This window comes from Solea solea, chromosome 21 (assembly GCF_958295425.1).
Source record: "Solea solea chromosome 21, fSolSol10.1, whole genome shotgun sequence".
Lineage (NCBI taxonomy): Eukaryota > Metazoa > Chordata > Actinopteri > Pleuronectiformes > Soleidae > Solea > Solea solea.
Genome location: NC_081154.1, coordinates 2,020,695 through 2,046,520, shown reverse-complemented (window position 1 = coordinate 2,046,520; position 25,826 = coordinate 2,020,695). Strand labels below are relative to the sequence as shown.

At 37.7% G+C, this 25,826-nt stretch overlaps 2 protein-coding genes and 1 non-coding gene across 4 annotated transcripts in view; 1 reads left to right on the top strand and 2 right to left on the bottom strand.

Moving 5' to 3' along the window:
- Nucleotides 1–1,185: 1,185 nt before the first annotated feature.
- Nucleotides 1,186–9,975, bottom strand: nptx2b (neuronal pentraxin IIb). The gene is made up of 5 exons (XM_058621150.1): nucleotides 9,254–9,975; nucleotides 7,815–8,034; nucleotides 6,245–6,489; nucleotides 5,993–6,172; nucleotides 1,186–4,156 (listed from the first exon to the last, which is right to left on the bottom strand). Exons 1-5 carry the CDS (start codon nucleotides 9,695–9,697, stop codon nucleotides 3,926–3,928), a joined length of 1,320 nt encoding a protein of 439 aa, XP_058477133.1. The 5' UTR covers nucleotides 9,698–9,975; the 3' UTR covers nucleotides 1,186–3,925.
- A 4,832-nt stretch (nucleotides 9,976–14,807) lies between these two features.
- On the bottom strand, nucleotides 14,808–14,879 carry trnat-cgu (transfer RNA threonine (anticodon CGU)). The gene has a single exon. It is a non-coding gene; the product is annotated as a tRNA-Thr (tRNA).
- A 1,269-nt stretch (nucleotides 14,880–16,148) lies between these two features.
- Nucleotides 16,149–25,826, top strand: part of trrap (transformation/transcription domain-associated protein) — a 101,720-nt gene continuing 92,042 nt past the window's right edge. For both annotated transcript variants that reach the window (XM_058620323.1, XM_058620322.1), the window contains exons 1-12: nucleotides 16,149–16,254; nucleotides 17,694–17,882; nucleotides 18,818–18,867; nucleotides 19,084–19,194; nucleotides 19,788–19,892; nucleotides 20,243–20,326; nucleotides 20,815–20,871; nucleotides 20,959–21,084; nucleotides 22,173–22,250; nucleotides 22,825–22,913; nucleotides 24,156–24,252; nucleotides 24,703–24,841. In XM_058620323.1, coding sequence (XP_058476306.1) covers nucleotides 17,783–17,882; nucleotides 18,818–18,867; nucleotides 19,084–19,194; nucleotides 19,788–19,892; nucleotides 20,243–20,326; nucleotides 20,815–20,871; nucleotides 20,959–21,084; nucleotides 22,173–22,250; nucleotides 22,825–22,913; nucleotides 24,156–24,252; nucleotides 24,703–24,841 — 1,036 coding nt within the window. In that variant the 5' untranslated portion in view covers nucleotides 16,149–16,254; nucleotides 17,694–17,782. The remainder of the gene's footprint in view (nucleotides 16,255–17,693; nucleotides 17,883–18,817; nucleotides 18,868–19,083; nucleotides 19,195–19,787; nucleotides 19,893–20,242; nucleotides 20,327–20,814; nucleotides 20,872–20,958; nucleotides 21,085–22,172; nucleotides 22,251–22,824; nucleotides 22,914–24,155; nucleotides 24,253–24,702; nucleotides 24,842–25,826) is intronic.

Genomic DNA, 25,826 nt, shown 5'->3' with positions numbered 1-25,826 from the left:
TTTTCACCCGCAGAAACAGACCGACCTTGCACTTTCTCTTCTCCTCTTCCATCCTCCTCATTGTTGATCAAATTTAGCTGTAATGGAAATGTAGATGGAAATGTTCACGTCCTTCAGTCCCAGACAAAAAGGGTTTCAAACCACGCAGAGCCGAGCGTCCTGCGTCATTGGAAAACGTCCTGTTTTTTTATGTGAAGGGTTAGCACTGTCTTCTACTGTGACACTGACAGTGAACGTGTCCTCAGACAAGGCTGCGAGTGAGTGAGTGAGTGAGTGAGTGAGTGAATTACACACATTTCACCCACGAACACCGTGAACAACAAAACCCTCAAAGAGAATCACGCTCCTTACAAACTCATTCATTTTGTTGAGTGTTCATATAATATCTGGTTTTAAAAGATGTGAGGCCTTTATCTCTTCAGCCTTTTTATCTTTCAGTGATGCTCAAAATATCATCTATTACAGAGGTTCCCAAAGACTGGGTTGGGACCCACAGATGGGTCAAGGCAGATTGTTTTGGGGTCCCCAAAACCTTTTTTTTTTTAGGATTATCTGTATATGCATAAAATGAAGTTTTATTTAATTGCAAATTGCAACATTGACAGTATAGTGTCTCCAAAATGACTGCACACTTTATTAGTCTCCTTTAAATTATACTCAAACATCTACATGGGAAAAAACACATATTTTCAGAATATGAGTAAATATCATCTTCCATCATCTTCCCAGATCACCTGTAGATTACATGATAATATGTATTTGGGGAAAAAACTTTCTTTTTCATACTTTTTTTGGCATTTTTATTCAGAATATTAGTTAATATCATCTCCATAATACAGTACAGTGCCTATAAAATCACTATAGACTCCACTGGTCTCCTGTAGATTATATTACAACATCTATTTGGGATTAAAAATAATGTTCTATCAGAATATCAGTCACCTCTATAAAGTGGATAATTATCACATGATGACAATAACAGACAATAAAACAAACATAACTTATGTTATTTATTCCGTAGCGTATCTATAATAATCGGTGTAAAGTGACTTGAGATGATTTCATGAGCACCTGTGAGGCTGTAAAACGCTGCGTCAGTGACGTCACCTGTGACCTTTTGGCCTCTCGGCAGCTAAGCGTCGCTAATGCCACCCAGGACACCTGCTGCTGCTGCTGCTGCTGCTGCTGCTGCTGCTGCTTGTTGTGGTTGTTGTGTGTGGCTGTCAGTCACCGCACTGACACTGACACTGACACTCACACAGACACTGACAGATCCTGATCTTCCACACGCTTAAACAAAGTCTGCCACAGAACGAGCTCAGATTAACCTGGGTCTTTTCACTCTTCCTGCAGATTAAAGGAAGGTCAGACGGATCACTTTTGCAGCAGTGTTTTTATTTGACTTTATTTTCCTCATCATTGTCCTCATCAAAGGACATTTGCAACATTGAGAAACATTCAGTGGCACTTGAGTTTTTTATCCAAAGGCCACGAGACAAAGTGGAAACATCATGAAAGTAAAGATCTGTCTGGACAGAATAATTACACGGCACATACAAATGATTCATGTACATCTCACTTTACATGAATGAAGCACTTTACATTACAGAACAGTAACAACATCGCCATAATATTGTAATAGAGAAATGATATTATAGCAATACCATCTTATTTCTGTATCAATCATGTAATAGCTTATTAATAACATGAAGGAGGATGAATAACACTGATAGTAACCTGTAGTAATTCTAATTACTATGGAAATAACAAGTTATTAATGGTTTTAATGAAATGCTAATTCCTTATCTCCTTTTTTTACCCCCTAAATACATGTTGTAGCATAATCTACAGGAGATACATTAAGTCTAATGTGATTTTATAGACACTACACTGAATTATGGAGACAATATTAACTAATATTCTGAATAAAAATGACTTGTTACTTGTTATAATGTAATCTACAGGAGACAAAGTGAAGTCGATTTTATAGAAACTACACTGTTAAATGATGTTCTAAATATAAACTCTCTATTTTCCCTCAAATAGATGTATAATCTATCCTGTATAATCTACAGTGAAGTGTATAGTGACAGTATATGAACATGGTGATACTGTTCTGTAATGTTTGATCCAGTGAGTTACACTTTTTTGTGCAATGCTTGGTCACAGCTCGATGAATCACACCACAATTATAACACTGTAAATAACTTTGTAACAGGATATTTTCCATTTTTAACACATGCTGAGGAAACACAAAAGGCAGACTCACTAGTATCACTGTGAAACATGCAGATGTAAGTTTGTCCACTTTTCAGCTTTGTGCAAACACATGCTCCATCTCCAGAACCAGAACCAGAACCAGCCCAGGAACCACATGACAGATAAAAACTGTATTTTCTCCAGAAAATAAAAACCTGTCAGGATGAAAGGCTTCATTCATTTTGGCTCTAATCCCATTTTCCTTGTTAAGGAAGGAGACATAACATTGGCAAGAGCGTTAATCTTTTCCTCCCACACAGCACGCACCGGCCCACGCAGAACTGATCCACACTCGTCTGCGTCTCTGGTGCCGTGTAGCTGCAGTACCTGCGTGCGTACCTGGTTGGCGGTATCTTAGCGGTAATACCTGAGGGGAACTCTTCTCACTTTGGTGAAGGTGAACCAAAGTCACTGAAGGTTTTTAATTAGCTTAATCAAGGCGGGGGAAAGAAAAAGAACTGCATGTAACTCTCAATTTGCACTATGGTGTTGCCACAGATTTTCATAATCCACACTTGCAAACATTTGATTTTAAAGGTCCAGTGTGTAACATTTAGGATTTAAATCGGTGGTTCTCAATCTTTTCATACCAAGTACCACTAAGCTCTTGAAGTAACATTATTATCACCAAAGTTAAAAGTGGTGTAAGTAGTCCAAGCAAAGGCCTATTTACACAGTAAAGTAAGTATTTCTGATTTTCATTCAATTACCACGGTTTGAGAACCGTGGGTATAAATGCTTAGAAGTAGCTTTTGTAGCCTTAACAGCTGACTCACATCTTACTTAAAGGAGCCGTCAACTGAAATGCTTCTCATGCACTTTGAGAAATGTTCAGTTTTACCGAATTACGACGACTCATGCAAATATAGCAACAGGTGCTAGCAAAGGAAATGTACGCTCATGCATTTAATTCATCTCCCCACTGTAGGTTTGTTTTCTTCTACGTCAACATGGAGGACGTCATATCACCATGACTTTAGCAACATTAGCAACTCTTGCTACCCAGTTAACCGTGATAACCTTCACTAGCACTAAGCATCCGGCAAAGCCACTGTCAAGGTTAGCAGCTGGTGTCAGAGAGATTCACTTAGCCTGAATGGACAAGTCGAAGTGTGAGCTAACGACACTACGTTCACAATCGCCCAAATAAACAAAAGAATAAAAAAGAGGGAACTGTCAACAATGGCATACAGATTCACATCACTGGGACTTTAGCAACGTTAGCAACTCTTGCTACACAGTCGACAGACACTGCTCTGCTAACCTTCGATAGCCACGTCTAGCACCAAGTGCCAGGCCTGTCCACGATGGAGCATTAAAGCAACACAAACATGTGAATCCACTCTCAGAATGAGTCTTAGTACTGAAGGTGAGACTCAAGATGTCTGCTCAAGACTTGAATGGACCTGTGAGAGTTAAGTACGTGAAGGCCACCGTAGTTCCCTGACGTGCTTACGAAAGGGAGTCACTTATCCTCGCCAAGTCTTACTCACTGGCCCTTTAAGAAATCCCATCAGGCTCGTTTCTCCCAAATATACAGAATGTGCAGAGCGGAAAACACGACACAGTTACACACACACACACACACACACACACACACATCCTCACAGTGAGTGGAACAATGCTGAGTGGATGGAAATGAGCGGAAACAGCAGACGGGCAGTTATTAAGCGTTGGGCAGCCGCTCCTGACACACCTCCAGAGGCCGCTTGAACGCTCCCCTCCCAAATACTTCCACGTTGCTCGCCAGCCAGGAGACCACGTTTCCAGGCAGGTACGAGCTGCAGTTGGCCATTGACTGGATCTCGGCCGGCTTCAGAACGCGGTCCCATATGTTCACCTGACTCAGCTCGCCCACGAAGGCCTGTCCGGCGTCGAAGCGCCCGCCCACCACGTCCTGTAAGGGCCATAAAACAATCACCGACAACGTTATCAGAGGTAATTATGTTTTAATATCTGTTTCTGACTTTTTCTAATCTGGTCTGAGTTCAATGCCCAGTAGTTTTCAGCTGAGAATCTCTGAGTATGAAAGGTATGAACGTGTGAGTGAATGAATGGGTGAATGGCAAAACTGTGTACAGTGTACAGTGGTCATCAAGACTAGAATAGTGCTATATAATTACAGACCATTTAACAACTCTTCTTCTTCTTCTGATTTTTTTTGGTAGTAATGAATAACGAAGATAGTTTGGGGAAATTGAGTGGCGTTAAAATAAAATATACATAACAAAGTAAAGTACAGACACGTAAGTTTTGTACATAATACTTGGATTGGATTTAAATAAAAAAATAAAAAAAATTAATCAGTAATGCTAAAATAAATTCTAATGTAGCCAGTACACGCTCACACCAAAACAACCAAGACAATAATTATGTGTTCATTCTGATTACTCCTGCATGTTTGCACTAAGTCGGACTGGAGTCGGACTTGGCGTTCCCTGCATGCAACAAAATGTCCTCCCCGGTCTTTGACCCGGAAGTAGAAGGAGACGTAAAGGTCAACAGGAAACTGATACAATACGCACTAGCTTATATAGAAAGATACAGTGCCACCCACGGAGGCGGAGTCAGACGTACACGGCCAATAAATCCATTTACTCTTCCGCATGTTTACTCGGTTTTAGGTCTTTCAGTCAAAATCGTAAAACACAAAAACCGTCCGATTGATGCGATTGTGATAGCGACACAACACATGAACTCGCTATGATCATAAAATAGACCTGGAATAGTCTGTATCTCCGCGTTTGTCCTTTAAAGTGAGTGCAACGCTGGTTATCATGGCCATGTTGAGCAGGTGCACGGAGCAGAAGGGGCCGCTGAGGCCCACGGGACTGAGATTACTTTTGCAGATATTTGGTCGTAAATCAAAGTGAAAGGAAACAAATAATGCGGGAAGCAAACTGTAAATTTAACTTATCTGACTGAAACAGAATAAAAAGACACAGGCTTCACACGGTGTCAGGTTTGGAGGTAGAAAACGTCTCCTGATAACAAGCACATTAAAAACACTACAGGCCAGTGCATCTCATTCCCTGTATTTTTTTTAAATAACGCACTGATTGAAAATGTGTTTGCAGAGACAGGTTCACTCTTGTCGAGCAAATTGCTTTGTCATAATAACCTGCCGCCATCTGATTACTGCTGCTTTAAGATCTGCTCGGTTTCCTTGTTTTCCATCTGCTGCTTACATCAGTGTTGTCATAAATAGCTCCGTTCACTCGCAGAACAACTTGACATCAGCGTTCTGGAGTATTTAACTTGTGATAATGTGAACACGACGGTGCGCTGCTCGTGTGCTTCACTCTGTGTTCTTGTCGGAGAAGAAAAGAAAAGAAATGATGTGGCCGTAAATATGGAAAGCCATTAGTGGCATAAGTAAAAGTGAAGTAGCTTCTTTCTCCATGTCTGTTCATGACTGTATGACGTATTTCTACTAATAAAATCATAAGAAAAGGGCTACAAACTTGAAACACCTTATTTCAATTGGCAACACCAACAAAAAAAAACTATAACAATTATGTATATTCAAATAAATGTTAGAAAATGTGTGTTTTTCATAAAAAAACTTGCTAACTTTATTTTAGATTAACTTTATTGATTTAGTTGTAAAGAACTGTGTAAACTGTTGTTCTGTTACCGTAAAAGAACAAACAACACAATGGCGTCGGCGAGAGCAAAAGCTACATAGAAGACACATTTTTATTTTGGCGGGGTTCCTGCTCCACTTCCTTACCTGCTCCTGCCCCAGGATGATGACCCCTCCAGATTTGATGGGGTGCCAGGCCGCCAGGTTGTCCCCACTCCCCAACTTCTCCCCGTTTTGATAAGCCTCCCACTGGCCGTCTCGTGTCGTCCAGGAGACGCAGATGTGGTGCCACCTCCCGTCGCGCACCTCTAAGGGCAGTTGGGCGACCTGTGGTCAAGAAAACACGGTGCTTAGTTTGTGACGGACCGGATTGGACTGGACCGGTTGTTGTTTACTTACTTTGTCGTTAATGAGAAGCTCTATTGGGTTGTTGCCCCATTCGATGAGCACGATTTCATTGGCTTGGCCCGGCACCCCGTATGAGAAGGGCGTCCCTATCCCGGGACTGGCACTGGACTTGATCCACATGCAGAGTGTGAACGCGTACATCTCGGGCAGAGTCTTGGTGATGCGGCCGTACAGGTAGTTGGTCCGCTGGGGGAGCGAGAGCTTGAACTGCTCCGGGGATTTAAAGTCTCCTCCTCCTGAAATGGCAGGTTCACTCATACGTGCTGTACTTTACCGTCTATTCATCATCTACAACATCGACATCACGCTCTATTGACAAAGACCTGGAACTAGTGATGGAGTCCATTAACTCCTCAGGAAAATGTTTACTGGTGTTATATAAATGAAGTGCGTTGACGACTAATTTCCCCATTGACTTCCATTCAAAGTGAGTAATCTTCACAATCAGCTGTATCGCCCCCTGGCAGCTATTTAGAGAATTGTTATTTGCTTTATTTGACTCTGAACCTGAGAGTCAGAAGACAATGTACTTTTTTTATTGTCTTCTACTCTATGGTATTAACCGTGATTACCCTAGTGGGTCATGACGGTACTGCAGGTGGGAGCGTGAAATTTAAATATTAAATATAAAGAAATCAGTTTTGCAATTAACTTTTAAATTGCCCTCAAATAAGTGTTTTAATTATGTATTATTTTTCCTTTAATCAGACTTACAGCAGGTATATATTTATATATATGTATACTGTATATATATATATATATGTATTTATATATGCACATAAAGTTTTAAATTGCTGTCAAATAAGTGTTTTAATTATGTGTTATTTGACCTAGTATAGCAGGTCTATAAATATACATAAGCATTTATTTATATATATATATATATACATATATGTCCTTACACAAAAAAGTCACAATATTGTTTTATATATATATATATATATATATATATATATATATATACATACACATATATACACGTGTATATATAGCAATATTGTGACATTTTATGTGTAAGTATATATATATATACGTAGGTATATATATAGCAATATATGTAACATTTTGTGTAAGTATATATATATATATATATACGTAGGTATATATATATAGCATAATATGTAACATTTTGTGTAAGTATATATGTATATACAGTACGTATGTATATATATACATACATTTTATGTGTAAGTATATATATGTATATACAGTACGTATGCATATATGCTGAGATTTTCAGTTTATGTTAATTTCTTAATTTTATCTTGTAAATTCTCATTTATGTTGATGTATAATTCCACACTTTGTTTTGAAGTAAAACCTTTCAAATATATGTATATATAAATGTATATATATTTATATAAATGTATAATATAATATATATATGTACATACTGTATATAATATGATAATATGGGGCCCAGCTGTAATAACGTCATACATGTGTTGAAAAACATTGTTGTTTGGATCTTTGCCCAAAGACAAAACCCCAGTGTCTCTCTGCGTGGGACACTGTGTGTGTGTGTGTGTCTCTGCTTTATTTCCACGTGTTGTTTTCGTACCTTTCTCCAGTTCACTGATCCTCTCCACCAGCGCGTTGAGCGCGCTCTCCGTCTTCATCCTGTAGGCGACCGTGGCGTTGGTCAGCATGCTCTTCTCCTCCTCCAGGCTGCTGACTTTCTTCAGGAGCTGCTTCTCCAGCTCCCCGAGGCGACGCTGCAGCAGGTCCCGCAGCTCGCTGGGGAACGAGGCGCCGGAGACGTTGGCGCGCATCTGCTGTTGCTATAGAGAGAGAGAGGGACATGATGAGACGACACCAGAGACAATGAAGTGATGATGATGAGACGCGTGTGAGGCCTCGCGTCCAGCTGTGATTCTTCTGTGTGCGAGACACTGGCGGATCAATAGTGTTTTTCACTGTGTTAGTGTTCACCTGTTTGTGCAGTGTGTGATCAGCCAATCACAGCATGCAGACATGTCAAGATGAGCTGCTGAAGCTCACACTGAGTCTCAGACTCAAGGTGATTTCAAAGATACAGTGTGTACAATTCAGCAACATTGACAGGTGACGTTCACAGGACGCTCCCTTACAAACACACACATTACAAAAGAAAACATACAGACTCTGACCTCAGACAGGGGTCAGAGGTCAGAGGTCAGAGGAGAATAAAGGAAAACAGCAACCAAGGTATGGAGAAAACCACGTCTGAGCTCCAGCAGCAAGAGACCACACTGGTCAATGTATTAGGTACACAAATTATGCAAATTAAGGGGAGGTTTTAAAGATTTCTAATCCAGAATATTTGTGGTAAAATCAAGTGAAGTCATGTGGGAAATGAAGCAGTCAAATGTGCTCTTCTTTTGTCACATCAAATAGGTGAGAAAGGATAAAGTATTGCAGTATTACTGAGTAATAATTTGAATATTTTTTTAGTAGAGGTCGACCAATATGGGTTTTTTTCTTTGGCCAGTGATGATTTTTTAGAAATCAGAGCAACTCATGTTTTTGTGACAAATATTATTATAATAATAATAATAATAACAACAAAAATAACTATTGAATAATGGCACATAATTGCCTAATTTTTAGCATTTTCTTATAAATGTACAAATATAATGTTATACATAGAAATAGCTAATTAAACATCAATGTTTGGATCGAAAAATTAACTTTAAACTTTAACTTTGAAGCATTCTGACAAACATTTATGTAAAGCTACATGTGTAAATAATACAACTGAATATTAAAATGTCTAGTCTAATTGTGAGGCAGTATATTAAGTATGATCCTGCGTAATAGGACGTTCCAGGTGGTTAATGGTGTTAATCATTTCCATCAGTGTTTAATCACCATCTTATGAAGCTGATTTCTCAGAAGAGCAACAGCTGAGCCTGTGAATGTGTCCTAATCCTATCATAATCCACACCGACTGAATCAAACTCGTGCTTTTACGCATTTGGCACAGTAGTGGACACGGTGGGTGTCTGTGAGGTCTCTTACCTCCAGGTTCTCCAGCCGGTCTTTGAGCCCCTGCATGGTTTTCCCCAGACTCTCCACAGTGTCGTTGGGGTCTCTGGGAACATCACCCATCGTGTTCTGCTTCTCCTTCCCCAGCCAGGTCCCCCCCTTGTCGTACCTCCTGCCGTCGGTGGCTGCGGCGCACAGGGACAGCTTGGTGGTCAGCTCGTTGATGGTGCCGACCTGTTTGGAAATGGTCTCCTTCTGCTGTAGAATGGTCTCCCGCAGCTGCATGACGGTGTTCCTCAGCTCCTCTTCTTGGCCCCCGGCGCTCAGCTCCGGTAACAAGGTGACGGGACAACTGGCGTCTCCACTGAGCGGCACCGCGCGGCAAATGTAGCGCTTGCCATCGTCCGTCTGGCCGCTCGCAGGTTGACCAGAGCCCAGCGCAACATAACACACCAGTCCGAGCAGGAGTGAGAACATACTGATCACGTTTCAGTCCAAAAAAACAACTACCCCAGAGATCTCCAGCTAAGCCCAGTTTGTTTGGTGCGTAAAAGTGAGCCCAAATGATAATATATATCATTAAAAACCCAAATGATCACGTATAAAAATGTCTGTGAGGTCGTGTCATGTCTGAGAGGCAAAAAAACAAGACAATTCTGAGTAGAAAATCCAATAAAGGGCAAGTCTGTGACTTTAAGCCCTGGTTAAAGGACTATTCCTGGCACAGGCAGCGCGCACAGACCTGCTGCTGCTGCTGCTGCTGCGGCTGCAGATCAGACAGCAAAGAAAGAGGATTACCAAAAAAAACAAAAACGTGTCCGTGCAAGCTCCCTGATTGGTTGTAGTAGTAGGCTGACGTCACTGGTCACACAGGGCCAACACTTGTTTACTCATTTATTTGGAGAGTTAATGAAGTAACATTGACTGTGTGCTGTTAATTGTCTCAGTGTTATTTCATGTCACTTTCTCTCCTGATTATTCCCTTGTTCTGTTTCGCTTCACTGGTTAATTTATCGCTCACTTCAGCCGCTGTAGATTTTACAGAGATATATAGTATATACACTCGCCGGCCACTTTATTATGCACACATGACATCTCATAAAGCAGCTCTTCTGTTGCTGTCAAGGTTCTCCTCTGACCTTTGGCATCAACAGGACATTATCTCCCAGAGAACTGATTATCACTGGATATTTTCCTCTTTTGTAGACCATGTTATGTGAAATCCCAGTTGATAACCACAGTCACTAAAGTCACTAAAATCACATTCTGACGCTCAGTTTTAACCTGAGCAGCTCGAGTTGCTGCCGTGTGATTGGCTGATTGGATATTTCGGTTAAAAAGCACTCAAACAGGTGTACCTAATAAAGTGGCTGATGAGCTGCTTTTGCAGTTCATTTAAAAGGGATAGTTACAGTTTATGTACATACACAACAGTATAATGATTATATCAGATGATTTGTCATTAACAAAAGGGCTTTTATGAAAATAAATAAGGGAATATAAAAGATACAACACATTTACCGACCAGGGCCAAATGCAGGGTTGTTTCTGAAGGTTGTGACATTTGTAATATATTTTCAGTGATTGTGTGGAGTGAATTGAAGGAAAGGAAAAAGAAAAATACTTTTCTTTCCACAGAATGAAACTCAACAATTGCCACTTGAAGCCACTCTTTTTGAAGCACAGTGTCTCCTGAGGAATGAGGACCAAGGCCATACAAACTTTTCAACAGACTTAAACACAATGAAAATGAACCAAGTTAGATTTATATTCTTTTATATCTACTGATTCAAAAATGTATAAATCTGGAACATAATTTGCTGATTATATCTAGTGGAGAGACAAACAGCTCTGCCCACAAATGATTATTCTAACTACACTAGAATAATAATACATTTTTAAAAAAGAAATAAAGGAAATTGAAGGGCAAAAACATGACAAATCAGTTTAACTGCAAGTGTATGTGAGGTAACAGGATGTGGCGGTGGCACAATTAGCAACAGCAGCCTGCCAGCATGGGAAAGGTCAATAACACATGTGGCGCAGACTGGAAGAGACACCACTGTGCTCTGTACATGCATGGAGTCCAATTATTCAGAAAACCAGCGCAGTCACACGCAGTTTCTGTGAGAGCACAAACCGAGCTCAGTTCAAAACAGTCATCAAAACTGCTGCCGTTTGCACAAAGTCGGTCAAATACTTCCTCTCAGCGCCTTAAGTGCCAAAAATGTCCCATCAGAACAGCTTTTATTTACGTTATGGGGGTTGTATGTCACATTTTTGTCTGTGGAAATTATATTTTTTATGGTATTTTGGCCACATACACACAACTACTAATAACACAATAGTGAAAAAATGAAGAAGAAGAAAAGAAAAAAATTCCACATGTCACATAATAACAAGATTTATTTTGGAGGGATAACACAGCCTCACTCATCAGCAACAACACAGATTTTTTTTAACTATCTCTTAGCACCTTAAGTGCCAAAAATGTCCCATTCAGGACAGCTTTTATTTACATTGTGGGGGCTGTGGAAATTGTATTTTTTATAGTATTTTGGCCATGTACAAACATATACTAATAATAAAATGATGAGAAATTTTAATAACAATATTAATAATAATATCTTGGTCAATAAATTTAATTTTTCTGGTTATTTTTTGCCAAGAGTGGTTGAAAGGAATTGAAACTGTGAGGCAGAATGAAACTTCCTGCTACAAAGTTGATGTTATCTACAGTATTTATGCATAACTACAAATACAATTTGTTCAATAATTGAATAAAAAGGTAACACAGTTATAATTATATAAAAATATCTCTATAGTTAAATGTCCTCACCTCTGCTAACAGATACACTGTGTCTTATAAACAATGTTTTAAAAGATTTGCTTGTATTGTTAAATAGGTGGACTCACAGGAAATTGTCACCTAATGTATGACCTGAAATTAACTGAAACAAATCAAGCCGAAGGCATTAAGTGAATGTCACGCTTCCCTCCATCACCTCATTTCCTGAGTGTCTTTTAAAGGCCAAAAAATCCATAAAACTTACGTTTATGATGAGGAGAAGAAAAAGTTTTCAAAAAGTGCTTGAAAGTGTATGGCATGAGGTAAAAATAGAGACAGAAAGATCATTAGTGTCACATGTTGAATCTTTCACTCTGACACCACACCTACTGTATTTTCTTGTTACTAGGTGACAACAGACAAATTAAATCTCTCTCTTGGAGCTGATTAAGAAAAAAACAGCTCATAAAAATAGAAAAGTCAAATAAATAAAACATTACTATAACAACGAGGGTCAGTCATGTTGTTTCTCTATATTACACTTTAATTATAACATTCTTCAAAATGTACACTTTTAACATTTTAACCCATAAAATGCCAGTTTCAATCTTAGAGATGTCACTTATCATCATGAGTTTGTTTGTTTTTTGTGCTTTTGTGTAGGGTAAAATACTCACTCTTTGCACCTTGAGTGCCAAATATGTCCCATCAGGACAGCTGTTTTAAGTCACTTTTTATAATATTATTTAGGTAAAAAGTCTTAAAGTCTATGACATTCATTGTACTTAAATGTCAAAAAGTTCTTGTCTGATATAAAATGTACTTAAGTTTTAGAATTAAATGTATTAAAAAAGTGAGGACTTGAGCCATGGTGGTATTGTGAGTTGTCTTTCAACTGGAAGGTTGTGGGTTCAATTCTTTTCTCTGTCTCTGTGAGCAAGATATTTAACCCCATGTTTAAGTGCGTGAAAGATGTGTGAATGGGTGAAAACTAGTGTATAGCAGCTCATCAAGACTAGAAACCATAATACCAACTCTTCTTCTTCTGATTTTATTTGGTAGTAACGAGGAACAAAGAGCATTAGATGAAATATATAGTGGAGTAAAAGTAAAAGTTGCTAAAAATATAAATAACAAAGTAAAGTACAGATATGTTAGTTTTGTACTTTCTCTCACTCCATCCTAATCTAATTTCACTATACTAGTGTGTGAAGGAAGATGTGAGGATGTGAGAAAGAGGAGGATGATGAGAGAGCAAATGATCTATTTGGGAATAAATAAATCTGCCTCCTGCCTGTTTACACCACTGTATTTTAACGCTGGTGATAATGGTGTAACTTCGAGAGCTCAGTATCTTCTCAGGTGGGACCTGGTACAAACATTTTTCTGCGTCCACCGTGCACTAAATCAGTTTTTCATTGTCTTGTTTGTGTCATAAAAGTAACCAAATCAAACATTTTTTTTATTTCCATTATAAAATCCTTAAACATTTCAGTGGAGGTGGAGGATGTGTGTGGTTCACAGAGGACATGTGTACATGAGGACTGCACATACATACATACATACACACATACACAGGTAAAAAAAAACCCACAAAAGAGTGAATGGATGCAAGAATAGATTTTTCAGGTCTGATTGTTGATGATTCAGTCTCAGGCTCAAGGAGAGTGCTCTCCTCTCTGTGTGGAAAACAACGCAGAGGTTCTCCGTGAGGGCATCGGCGGCAGCGCATTGATGAAAACACAAATCTAATGGACGGATGAGTGTTTTTGGAAACCACTGTGTCGGCCACTCTCTCTCTCTCTCTGTGTCCTCAGCATAGAAACACTAATGAAACGAGGACGGACAGACGGCGCAATAAGGCGCAGACCGACAAACATCTTTGAGCAAAAATCATTATAACTTATCGAGAACAGAAGAATGAGAATTATCGATGACGTTATATGTGACATTCAGTGAAAGGGACGTCGCCCTCGTTCTGTTTCCCGCACTTTGGACAGAAGCAGATGTGAAGGGAGACAGTTGTGAATTATAATCATAGCCTGTTGGCAGGAGATCGGCTTCATTGATTATAAATAATCCAGATAAATAATGACCATCTTTCACCCACAATTTAATCATTTTTTCCAAAGCTGTTAAAACAATAATTGTGTAAGATTCAAACCAAATGTTTTGATCCACACCCAGATTTATAAGTGCACCTGCAGAGTAGTTGGTGTTGATATCGTGTTATATTGCACATTATTGTGACGCGTTTTTAGTCTCTACTGAAGCCTAAATATAAGAGTATCTAAGATCTGCTCATGAATCTGGTTCTCAAACTTCTGAAAGCTGAAACATCAGATAACTTGTTTTAATTATTAAAACTACCACCACAGAAAGCACATGGTTCTCAAACCACAGTTTGGCAGTATAGGACAAAATTCTCAGGTACATACACTAAATTCCACTTCACCCTGTATCCTTGCAAAAATATCAGGTATAATCCATTTTTTTTTTTGATTCATTCAATTATTTATTTAGGCAAAAGCTGGTAGTATCTATAGGTCTGACACATAACTATCTCATGTTATTTTTTATTCATGGTACAGACTCTGGTCTGTAAATAAACAATAAAGTGATTAATAGTAACAGACTTGTAAAGTAAAGTGATAACATTTGTAAATGATTTACATTTTATTTACTGATGTTTTTGTAATGATAAATAGCTAAGTCAATTGTCATTTTATCTTCCAAACCTCTTCATGTGTTTGATTCAAATAGACTTGTGCTGAAAAGGGCAATCTATGGTTCTTCTATAGGCATGGATGTGGATCGAACCCATGTTCTTTGGTTTACGAGACCAACGCCTTACCACTTGGCCACCACGCCTCCTCTAGTGACTGATTCAAATGTTAACAAATGTCACTTACCTACAAAACAGTTTTGTAGGTAATACACATAATGAATGATGTGTCTCTGCCAATAGAGTGAAAGGAAATATTTCAAATGTACAGACATGTACAGACTGTCCTTCAGAACAGTTTAATTATTTTAGTACAGCGGTGTATAACATAGCTGTGATTCACCTGAAGTGCAGAAATATTTTTTTCTGTCAAATAAATTTACAAAGATGAAAACTAAGCACATTTTTGCGACAATTTCAGTTAGTTTTATTTTGTTTTTTCAACGCAAAGGTAAGGTAAGATAAAAACAAAACAAAAACACACAAAAAAAGAAAAACATCACGTGTTCCTTTCACATTATTAGATATTCCCAGCTGCAGACTCGTCACACACCTCTACTAAATGTTTCACATCTTTCCTCTGGCACTGTCCCAGTCATATGAAAGTATAACAAATAAATCAAAATCAAATCAAATCCCTGTAGCTCATCGCTCATCCAATTTCCTCCGTTTTGAGGACAAGCAGAGAAGAAAATATCTGCAGTAATAATGTATGTAAATGTACGTGTCCTTTATTACATCAATGGGATCTGTGAGTAAATGTTTTTCTTTGTCATTCACAAAAGCTTGATATATTTATATCTCTTGTTTTGTAGTTTCCACTCACACTGTTCTCTTCACTGTGATGCCATCTTGTGGTAAAAATGAAGTACAAAGAAAAGTACAAAGTGAATGAATAAATAAGTGCATATTGTTGGATACGTTGATTTTTTTGGCCTCTCAAAAGTCTTCTCACTCCAGTTTTTAGTTTGTTTTATCATAAATATCAGCTATTTTGGGTGGCCAGCTGGAATATTATTGATCAACACTGAGATTATAATCATTAATCTATGATTATTTATTATATACATAAAAAAGTGTGATAGTTTTCACACATGGTTTTACACACATTATTCTCAAGTGTGTGTAATAAAGGGTCAATTCTGTGTGAGTATACCTTTAAATTACAGAACTACCGCCAACGCACATGCGCAGTTCCCCGCAAATTTGCTGTGCGAGAAGACCATCAAAAACGATGGTCTTAAATCGAATCGTTTTCAACATGTGTCCTTCCGCTGGTACTAGAATAAACGCCGCGTCTAAATTGACATATTTTTCCGACACTTAACTTCGACGAAATCGTTGCCTTGAATGTATTCGCTGAAATAAGATATATTGTAATGACACTTATGCGCTAAAAATAAAAAATTAAGTAACACGTGGCGGAGGGATACCACACATCTTTGTCGGCTCGCAGGTTTCGGGTGCTAGCAGCGCGAGGACGGCGGATGCAGAGCGGCAGCTTCCTGTCGGTGCAGCTCGGTAAGTGCATGTCGAATTTTAATTTTTAAACTTAGGCTGAACATGTGTGGGTTTTTTTCTTGGTCTTGTTTTCCACGCGTGGGTTTGGTTGATATTTTATGTTGAGAACAATGCTCTTCATCTTTGTAGATTGTTCTTTTGTTAATTAAAGCAGGTTAGCGCCATGGGATGCACGAGCGCTCTCTTTCTTTGGGGAAGCTAGCGTATTAGCTCATGGCTGCTACAGTGTTTGTCGCTAATGTGCAGAATCGACATTAAATATGACTTTTCTTGGCATATTGAGCACACAAGCAATGCTTTTAGAGCCCCAAGTTAGTGACGGGTTCAAGTTTAGACGCAGGAAAATTTACTTTTAATTCATAAATAGTGGCCGAAGTATGCTAGCTGATGCTAAAGAGGCGTGTTGTTTGTTGACCCGATACAGCTTGTCTAACAAACACAAATAATGATATTTCTTTTCTCTAAATTATGAGAACATATATATTTTCTTAATTTAGACTTAAGATGTGTGGACATCACATTGGCTTACAAGCTGAGGTTCAAGGTTTTGTCGAATTCTTATTTTTCCTTCTTTATTCCGCTCTTATGAACCTGTCACTGTGTTTATTTTAATTCATTTAACCTTTGCTTTATTAGGAATTGCTGTACATCCCTTTATGTATGACGTCACAGTATTGTAAGTGATGCACAAAAAAAGTAAATGAACAAGAATTTTAATTTCCCTGAGGGAACCGTCTGTCAGAACAGACAAAATATAGCATTTATATACTTTAAAAATCACTTAAATGTTTAGAATCTATGGCTTGTAAACAATTATTGCCATTGTCTGAATGTTTTTTGGGGTTTGCCAGTTGTTTCACTTTGATTTTTGACCATTTACTTAATGAAACTTTACTTATAAGATGGTCTTAGTCCATATCCATTTTCCTCAACATAAACAGATATAAATGATCAGCAAAGTAATGTTAATCTCATACAAAATGACTAAGCTATTGTCCAAAACAACTCAACTTAATTAAATATAAATATATTCATAGATTAAATGTACATTTGTCTCTCTGTCAGAATTGTTGAAAGTAAAAGTTAGCAAAGATGATTTCAGAAAAAGGTTTGCTTGGTGGCTTGTATTTAAAATCTTAAAAGTAGTGCTCCAACTAACTAATTACTTTCATAATTGATTAATCTGTCGAGTATTGGTCAGTCAGTGTACCAAACCTGGAAATTATGATGTTCTCAAATGTCTTGTTTGAAGCTTAATTAAATAATTGAATAATCGCTGCAGGCCGACTATCCCTTTTGAGATTTGTTTTTCCAAATGTAAAGTGCAATGTTAATAAAATGCATTATACCAAGTCCAAACTATTTTCCAGTGACTGCTATCAAAGACATTATTCCCACAGGCTTGTAAATCTCTACTTGATTCCCTCTCGTTTCTGCAGCATACATGAGATCAGGGTGAGATACGTGCAGACTGCTGTCTGCCTCTTTTTTCTCCCTGCAGCAGCTCACTCTGCACCCGGCTGCCACCATGGCCTTCGTGCCAGCGCCCAGTCCCACCGTGGTCGACCAGACCACGCTAATGAAGAAGTACCTGCAGTTTGTGGCAGCGCTCACAGACACCAACACACGTAAGTTCAACCTCAGTGTTTTTTTTTACATTGTGATTTACACAGGTGTTCTATGAGAAAAGGTTACTTAATTATAATTATGGAATTAAGTGCTTCATTTTTTTTGTTATTTTATTCTCAAATCAGTGAATTGGCACACTTACTGATGGCTATTGAGTTAACTTAAATTTTATCTACCAGTATTCTGGTGTAAGTGCCACAAATAATGGTCATTTTCACTCTTACTTTACTTACTTTACTCCATAAATGTTAGAAAATGTTGATTATTGTTCGGTTTTACTGATTCTTTGGTTATATGGAGCAAATTAATCAGAAGATATGCATATTTAAGAGACTAAAAAGTTAAATATAACCTTATTTTAGTTATTAAAAAACAATCAACATTGACCAAGTAATTAGTTTATTGATGCAGCCATATCTGTCACCACCAAATATCATCGAGGCATGTCATAGTTTTATAGATTATGTATACAAGAGCAGATGATCAAACACAATATTATTAGTGTAGATTCAACTTCTCAGTTTATTATGTTCAGTTCATTATGATTTTACACAGTGCCACAAATATAGTTTGGTTTTGAAAGTTTAAAATGATATAAATTTTACCCAAATTCTGTCATTTAATTTAACTAATTTCTACTTAATGTTAGAAAAATTAATAAGGATGCAGGTTAGGCGTGCATGCTTGGCATGGGCAACGTGATGAGAGCGATAAACTTTAGTTCAGTCAAAGGTACATGTGTTTGTGTGTGTGAGAGAGTGTCAGTGTGTGTGTGAGTGTGTGAGTGTGTACCTTTTGATCAAAGCTGGACACTGAAAGTAAAACTGATAAGATCTGAGTCCCCGCCGAGCACACGCAGACGCTGTTGGGAAGAAGTTAAACTGTGTCATTAGTAAGTTTGATTAATGTCCGCACTCTGCCCTTCAACTTCTAGCTGACGAAACCAAGCTGAAGATGATGCAGGAGGTCAGCGAGAACTTTGAGGTAAGAGTGATGAATGTTCTCCGTGTTTTGCGGAGAGGCTTTAATTTCTTTGTCTCCCTGTTGATTGATTTGGGCTGGACTTTTAAGAGGATTTATGAGTCTTTGTTAAGTTTAAACCTCTACGATTCTTTTCTGAAAAAAAAAATCAGTGTTTCTGATTGAAATAAGCAACTTTATCCTGTCTGATTTGCTGTGTTTTGGGGATTTAATTTCCAGAATGTGACCTCTTCACCTCAGTACTCCACCTTCTTGGAGCACATCATCCCTCGCTTCCTCACGTTTCTTCAGGATGGAGAGGTGCAGTTCCTTCAGGAAAAACCGACACAGGTGAGTAGCTAAAGACAAGAGGTCACCTCTCACTTAATATTTATCTGCTGATCAACGGCAGAGAGTGCAGACCTCTACCAAGGCTTAAACACGAACATTCTGCATCAGTATAGAACTTAACCTGCTTATAGCTTTTACTATTTTACATAGGGGAGGGCAGGGTGAAACCTAATCTTTTGGTAGATCCTACATAAAAGCACCTAATTTCATTCAAATGCAATATCCAAAATCTAATATAATATGTTATAAGAGATAGGGATTTAAAGATTTAAAATCTGTAGCCAGGACGTTGCTAAAAGAAGGACAAACTTCCGCACAGATTAAAACAAAACCTCCTTGGCGGAGTTAATAAAGAAATATTTGTAGTCTAAAAAGAAGGTTTTACATGATTCATGTTACAGAAAAAGCTAGTTTGTGTTAAAAAATAATTCACGTTTAATTTAAAGTAAGCATTTTAAGTGAATCTCTAACTGACCTTCATCAAAATACACTATCCCAAAGTGACTTAACATCACTAGATCAGGTAAAACATGTGCAATGTTTTTTGGGAGCATGCAAGGCTGGAATATTTCAATTTGTATCACTCTGTTCAGCAACTGAGGAAGCTTGTGCTGGAAATCATCCACCGCATCCCGACAAATGAGCATCTGCGTCCACACACCAAGAACATCCTGTCTGTGATGTTTCGCTTCTTGGAGGTATTTGGAGTCATTTAATCTCTCACAAAACGGCATCAGTTACTTTTAAACACGACTGAGTGTTTTTTTGCTCTTCACAGTTGGTCTTGCCTTATTTTCCTCTCACAGTAAAATGCACAGGAAGTACTGGAAAGCTAATATTAATCACCTGACTAATGCTGCACAATGTTGCCTCTGGTGGCAACAGATTTATTCTTTTAGCAGACATTGTGACACAAATGGTAAATTGCTAATGATATGTTGAATTGAGGACTCGCTCTGTGTTTAGGGAAAATAGAAAGTGTTATATCTGCTGGTATTTCAAAGCTTCAGAAGTGTTTTATTCCCTTGTTTTTTCTTTCTTTCCCCAGATTGAAAGTGAGGAAAATGTGCTGATATGCCTTCGTATCATCATCGAGCTGCACAAACAGTTCCGTCCTCCCATTTCTCAGGAGGTGAGTGCTTGAATTTTCTGTGAAGAATTTTTAATTTGGCCACCGGGAGCTTTAAAAAAAGAGGTTTTGATCAATCGAGTCAGATTGATTCTTATGACTGCATACCTAGAAAGTTTTCTCACTATTATTTATTTCTTAAATGTGAATATTTTCAGACATCAGAAATAATGAAAGTTGTTCTGAACATTAATGTACCAAACAATTAATTTATTTATCGAGAAAATAATCCATTGTTGCAGCCCTACTGTATCTGATGACAATACATTGTAATTTAACAATGATGATTGTTCAGTTAATAATATAATAAGTTTTTTTTTCTTCTATTCCAATTATTTTTAATGTGTGTTTTATTATTTATTTTAGGTATTATAAACTGCAGTCTAAATAACCATTGATTGATTTTTTTAAGTTGAGCCAGGGCAAAACAAGGCAAGTTAGTTATTCCTCATGTTTGGATTAATTTATTTTTCATAATCCTGTCTTTGCAGATTCATCACTTTCTTGACTTTGTGAAGCAGATTTATAAAGACCTTCCAAAAGTTGTGGTGAGTACATTTTCCATAAGGGCATCCCCCATGAATGTCAACAGTTAGAGTATCGTTTCTTCCCTCCTTCCTTCCTTCTCCTTCCAGGCCCGGTACTTTGAGAACCCACAGGTGATCGCAGAGAACACGGTTCCCTCCCCGGAGATGGTGGGAATGATCACGTCTGTGTTGGTTAAAACGGCACCTGAGAGGGAAGACAGTGAAACGCGGACGGTAAGTTAACCAGCAAGTGTGTACGAGTCCATTGCTTCAGTGTATGTAGATCCACCTTATTCTTCGAGGGCATTACTGGAGAAAATATCTTTTAAGTTCCAGAGCAGAAGTGGAAACTAGCAGCAGTAAACTAATTCTTTCCACTGGCAAAAACATGGTGGTGGCTGCAGCAGTAACGTGGCTTCAGGATTGATCTGTTCCTGCCGTCTGAAAATTACCCGACATTGAAACTAAAACTCAGACTTTTAGATAAATAAAATTGTGCCCTTAAACAAAACTTCACTGACCTTATTACTGTGTAGATACTGATACACCTCCTGAGCTTTTTTTTTTTTTTTAATTTGTTCATAGATTTAGCATCTTTAGCAACTCTTGAAGGAGTTCATTGAATTCTTTACATTTATTATTATCTGGGAAATACTGACACGGTTGCATCGGATTCTTCTAATGTGTTGTGTCTGCAGTGTTAAAATAACAGTAAAAGAGTCAATATAGCTGTTTACATCTAATTTTAAGTTTTATGTTAACACTAAAAGAGTTACATATTAAGACAAATCCCAATTTTACCTTTTCCTAGTCAGAACTGGTGTTAATTTGACATTTTTATTGTAACCTTTGACATGATCCTATGTGAAATTTCATAGTCATACTCATAATTCTTTGCAGTACTGTATCCAACCACTGGATGGTAGTAGAGCACTGTTCCCACACCAAAAAAAAAACAGATGCCACAAACTGATATCACCCTTAAATAAAAGAAGGTGTAAAAAGTAGATTATACTCATTTTTAGCAGTGGCCTGTTTCTCATTAATAGACACATAAGCATTGACCACATGGAGATTTATAAACACACTCAAAGTTAAGAGTGTTGACACTAAACCTGAGAGTTTAAGGTGAGTTAATGAAGTACAGATATTTTTATTTTTTTGGCACCTGTGTGAGGAGAGATTTAATGACTTAAAATGGGAGGACGTTCAGACTTAATAAAGGTGATGATCAATATTATTTGTGTCTCCTTGTGGCCTTAAATGTAGTATTGTATCCGTTGATGTGTTAGTAATATTTTTCCTTTTATTTCTCCCTGCAGCACACCATCATCCCACGAGGATCTTTGTCTCTGAAGGTTCTGGCCGAGCTGCCCATCATTGTGGTGCTGATGTATCAGGTGAATGAAAACACCTTGCTAACTCTCCTGATGTTTTTTAATAATAATAACAAGTTATCTGATTTTTCAGCTCCTAAAATCAGAATATCTTCTGTTTTCTTTGCTCCATATAACAAAGAAATCATTAAAAATTCATAATTTTCAGAGTTATGTGAAGCAACAATCAACATTTTATGGACCAAAGAAATATTATGTAAATAATTGTTAGTTGCAGCCATAAAATATGCTCATCTTCTCCCAGTTTTACCTTCGGGCAATTCAGTCCGACGGCGGAACAGGGTAATAAAGGAGATATCTGCCCTTGCCTTGAAAAAAATCAAAGCCTGTAATTTGCAAAAGGACCATAGCAATGACCATGAATCCAAGGTTTGCTCTAAAATACACTTCCTTTGATCAGATGTTATTTACTGCCAAGAAGAACTCCTCTGCAAATTTAACTGAACATCCTGCATATTTTATGTTTTTAAAAAATGGGCAAAAAAATAATTGAGCTGTGATAATGTGTGTGTGTGTGCGTTACCTTGAAGTTAGTTTCTCACTGACAGTAATGGTGTATTTCCTGTGACTCTCTCAGCTCTACAAGCTGAACATTCACAACGTGGTGTCAGAGTTCGTTCCTCTCATCATGAACACCATCATGCTCCAGGTGTCTCCACAGGCCAGGTAAGATGCACCTCTTCGCGTGTGTGTGTGTGTGTGTGTGTGTGTGAGACGCAACATGTTTATCATGGAAGTAAATCTGTCTCACCTGTTTATGATCTTTAAAGGCTATTTAATTTGGAGCACTATTTGAATTTTTTTTCCCCTCTGAATCCAATCCAACTTCATTCATAAAGCACTTAATAACAACCACAGTGGACCATGGTGCTTTACAGAATTATAAATACAAAACAGAATACATAAAAGTTCACTCAAGGCAATAAAATACATTTAAAAAAAAAATAAGTTAAAAGACATAAAATATGAGTAAAATGAACAGCCATGTACTAAAATACAATAAAAACTAAAATAAAACAACATAAACGTCAAATTCTTAATTTTAATGCCCCCACTACAAATATTCATCTACAAATGGAAATGCTTTTATGTGCACTCATAGTTTTAAGTCCGGCATTAATCGGTTACTAAATTAATTGTCAACTATTTTGATAATTTGATCCGTGTCTTTTTCTATCATTAAAACCAGTTTCTCTTGAATTTTCAGCTTCTGAAATGTGAATATTTTCTGGTTTCTTTGCTGCATAATAAAAAAGGAATCATTAAAACTGAATGATCCTGGTTTGTCGACAAAACAAGACATTTTGTTGCTTGTAAAATTCCAAATGAGGTAAAACAGATTTATGTCTGTACTTAAGTCACAAGTTTGTTTCTTTTGAAATTCCAAATTTGGCGAGACAAAATTGACTTTCGTAGTTTAGTTTACAAGTTCATTGCTTTTAAAGTTGCAAGTTTGTTGCTCGTATAATACTGAATTCGGGGGAGACACATTCACTTCCACAGTTTAATTACAAGTTTGTTGATGGTATTGCTCGGGCACTTTTGTTTATTTGTTTGCTGTTTGCCAGAGTTAAACAAAATCCATTTAAAGAAGCTAAAACGGTAAGAATTGACTTAGCGGGAGGTGAAACCTCAGGCTAAAAAGAGACATGTGTTAAGCATTCAGAACAAGAATGAAACAGAGCAGAGTTCATTTAAAAATAATAAATACCTCAGCAGGGTTTGGCAGGTAAAGAGAGTTTGATTCTGATGTGCAGTAACAGCTGTGATGCTAATAAAGAAACAAACACCCATGTGGAATGTACTCACATATATGTAATTGCCACCTCGTGCAGGTGACGGCTTTGTTAATGGCTTTTGATTAGACTTAATGGCTTTTGTATGTAAATTGTGTTGTTTCCTTCACAGGCAACACAAGCTTTACAACAAGGAGCTGTACGCCGACTTCATCGCCGCTCAGATCAAGACTCTGTCATTTCTGGCCTACATCATCCGCATCTACCAGGTACAGCTGTTTTATGGTTTTCCTCAATGAGTCGTCCCCTGCATAATAGAGAATTAGCATTAGCATTTTACAACAGTTATCTAAAAAAAAAAAAAAGGCCACTATTTTATAACTCAAACAGTAAAAATTCACCAATTCACCAGAGCCAAGAATCAAATGACAATGAAATTTAATCACATAAAGACAAGTTTCTAAACCAGATTGACTGATTTGTTTGCGATATGATAAAGTAATATATCAAATAATACAGAGATTTTAATAAAATGAAATGGCCTAAATATGTATTTTCCTTTCTATGAAGACAGTCATTTTCAAATTACAAGTACAGCGATTAATCTGGTTTAGGTGATTAATCAGGTTTGGTCTACACAGATATTATCTTGTTTCAGGATATGTTTAATTGTGCTTTTAAACATGTGTGTGTGTGTGTGTGTGTGTCCACCTGATCAGGACCTGGTGGGGAAGTATTCTCAGCAGATGGTGAAGGGCATGCTGCAGCTGCTGTCCAACTGCCCCTCTGAGACGGCTCACCTTCGCAAGGAGCTGCTCATTGCGGCCAAGCACATCCTCACAACTGACCTACGCAGCCGTATGTACACACACTAACTTGTTTTTCTGTCTTAGTAAGGACACCTCATAGACATAACCATCAACCAACTAAGTGCCTAACCTTAACCCTAACTTAAACCCAATGCTAACCTAAACCCTAAAACCAGATCCTAAGTTGTAGGGACCAGACAAAATGTCCCTACATGGATAAAATGTCCCCACAAAGATAGGTTTTTACGTTATTATTGGACAAAGATAATTATTGACTTCCGTTCCTTTGGACAGCTGAACCAAATTGTTATCCTAACCTTAACTATAACCAGTTAATGTCAAAACCCTAATCTTAACCATAACCCCAATTCAACTCTTAGTCCTAAACCATAACTAGTTCCTCAGAAATGAGGTTCTGCCTTATTATGACCAGGTTTTTGTCACCAAGTTCAGTGTTTATGTCAGAAAACATCTTAAAGAAATTCAAGGACACACACATACAAACTTGTTTTTTATATCTTAGTGAGGACATAACACATTCCCTAGCCCCTTACCCTAACCTCAACCATCACGTCTAAGTGCCTGACCCTAATTCTAACCTTCAAACCAGGTCTTAACCCTGAAAAAGCCCTTTAAAGATGTTGGGCCCAGTCAAAATGTCCTTGCAAAAATAGGTTTTTTACTTATTTTGGACCTCACAAAAATATAAATACAGGTACACACACACTAAATGTGATTCTTTTATTTCACATCTTGTTTTTCCTCATAAAAAGCCTGACTTTAAACTCAGTTCTTTTTTTCTCTCTCTCCTCACTGAAAGCTCAACAAAACTTAATGCCATTTGCAGTTAAATGTGTTATTCCTGGTCAAAGCATTAACAGCCTGGACTTTTCTTTCTTTTTTTGTGCCAAGTCCCATTTCATTTCTCATTCACGCAAAATAACATTTTCATTAGCTGTCAAACTGTCTGTACAACCTAAAAAAAAAAGAGTGTCTGAATTTAATGGGATAAAAAGTTCAACAAACCATCAGGG

Coding starts and splice junctions, on each gene's coding strand:
- nptx2b (XM_058621150.1), bottom strand. CDS start 9,697: ATGTTCTCACTCCTGCTCGGACTGGTGTGTTATGTTGCGCTGGGCTCT. Junction 6,490..7,814: donor GATCAGTGAACTGGAGAAAG/GTACGAAAACAA, acceptor CTGCCATTTCAG/GAGGAGGAGACTTTAAATCC. Junction 4,157..5,992: donor TCATCCTGGGGCAGGAGCAG/GTAAGGAAGTGG, acceptor TGGCCCTTACAG/GACGTGGTGGGCGGGCGCTT.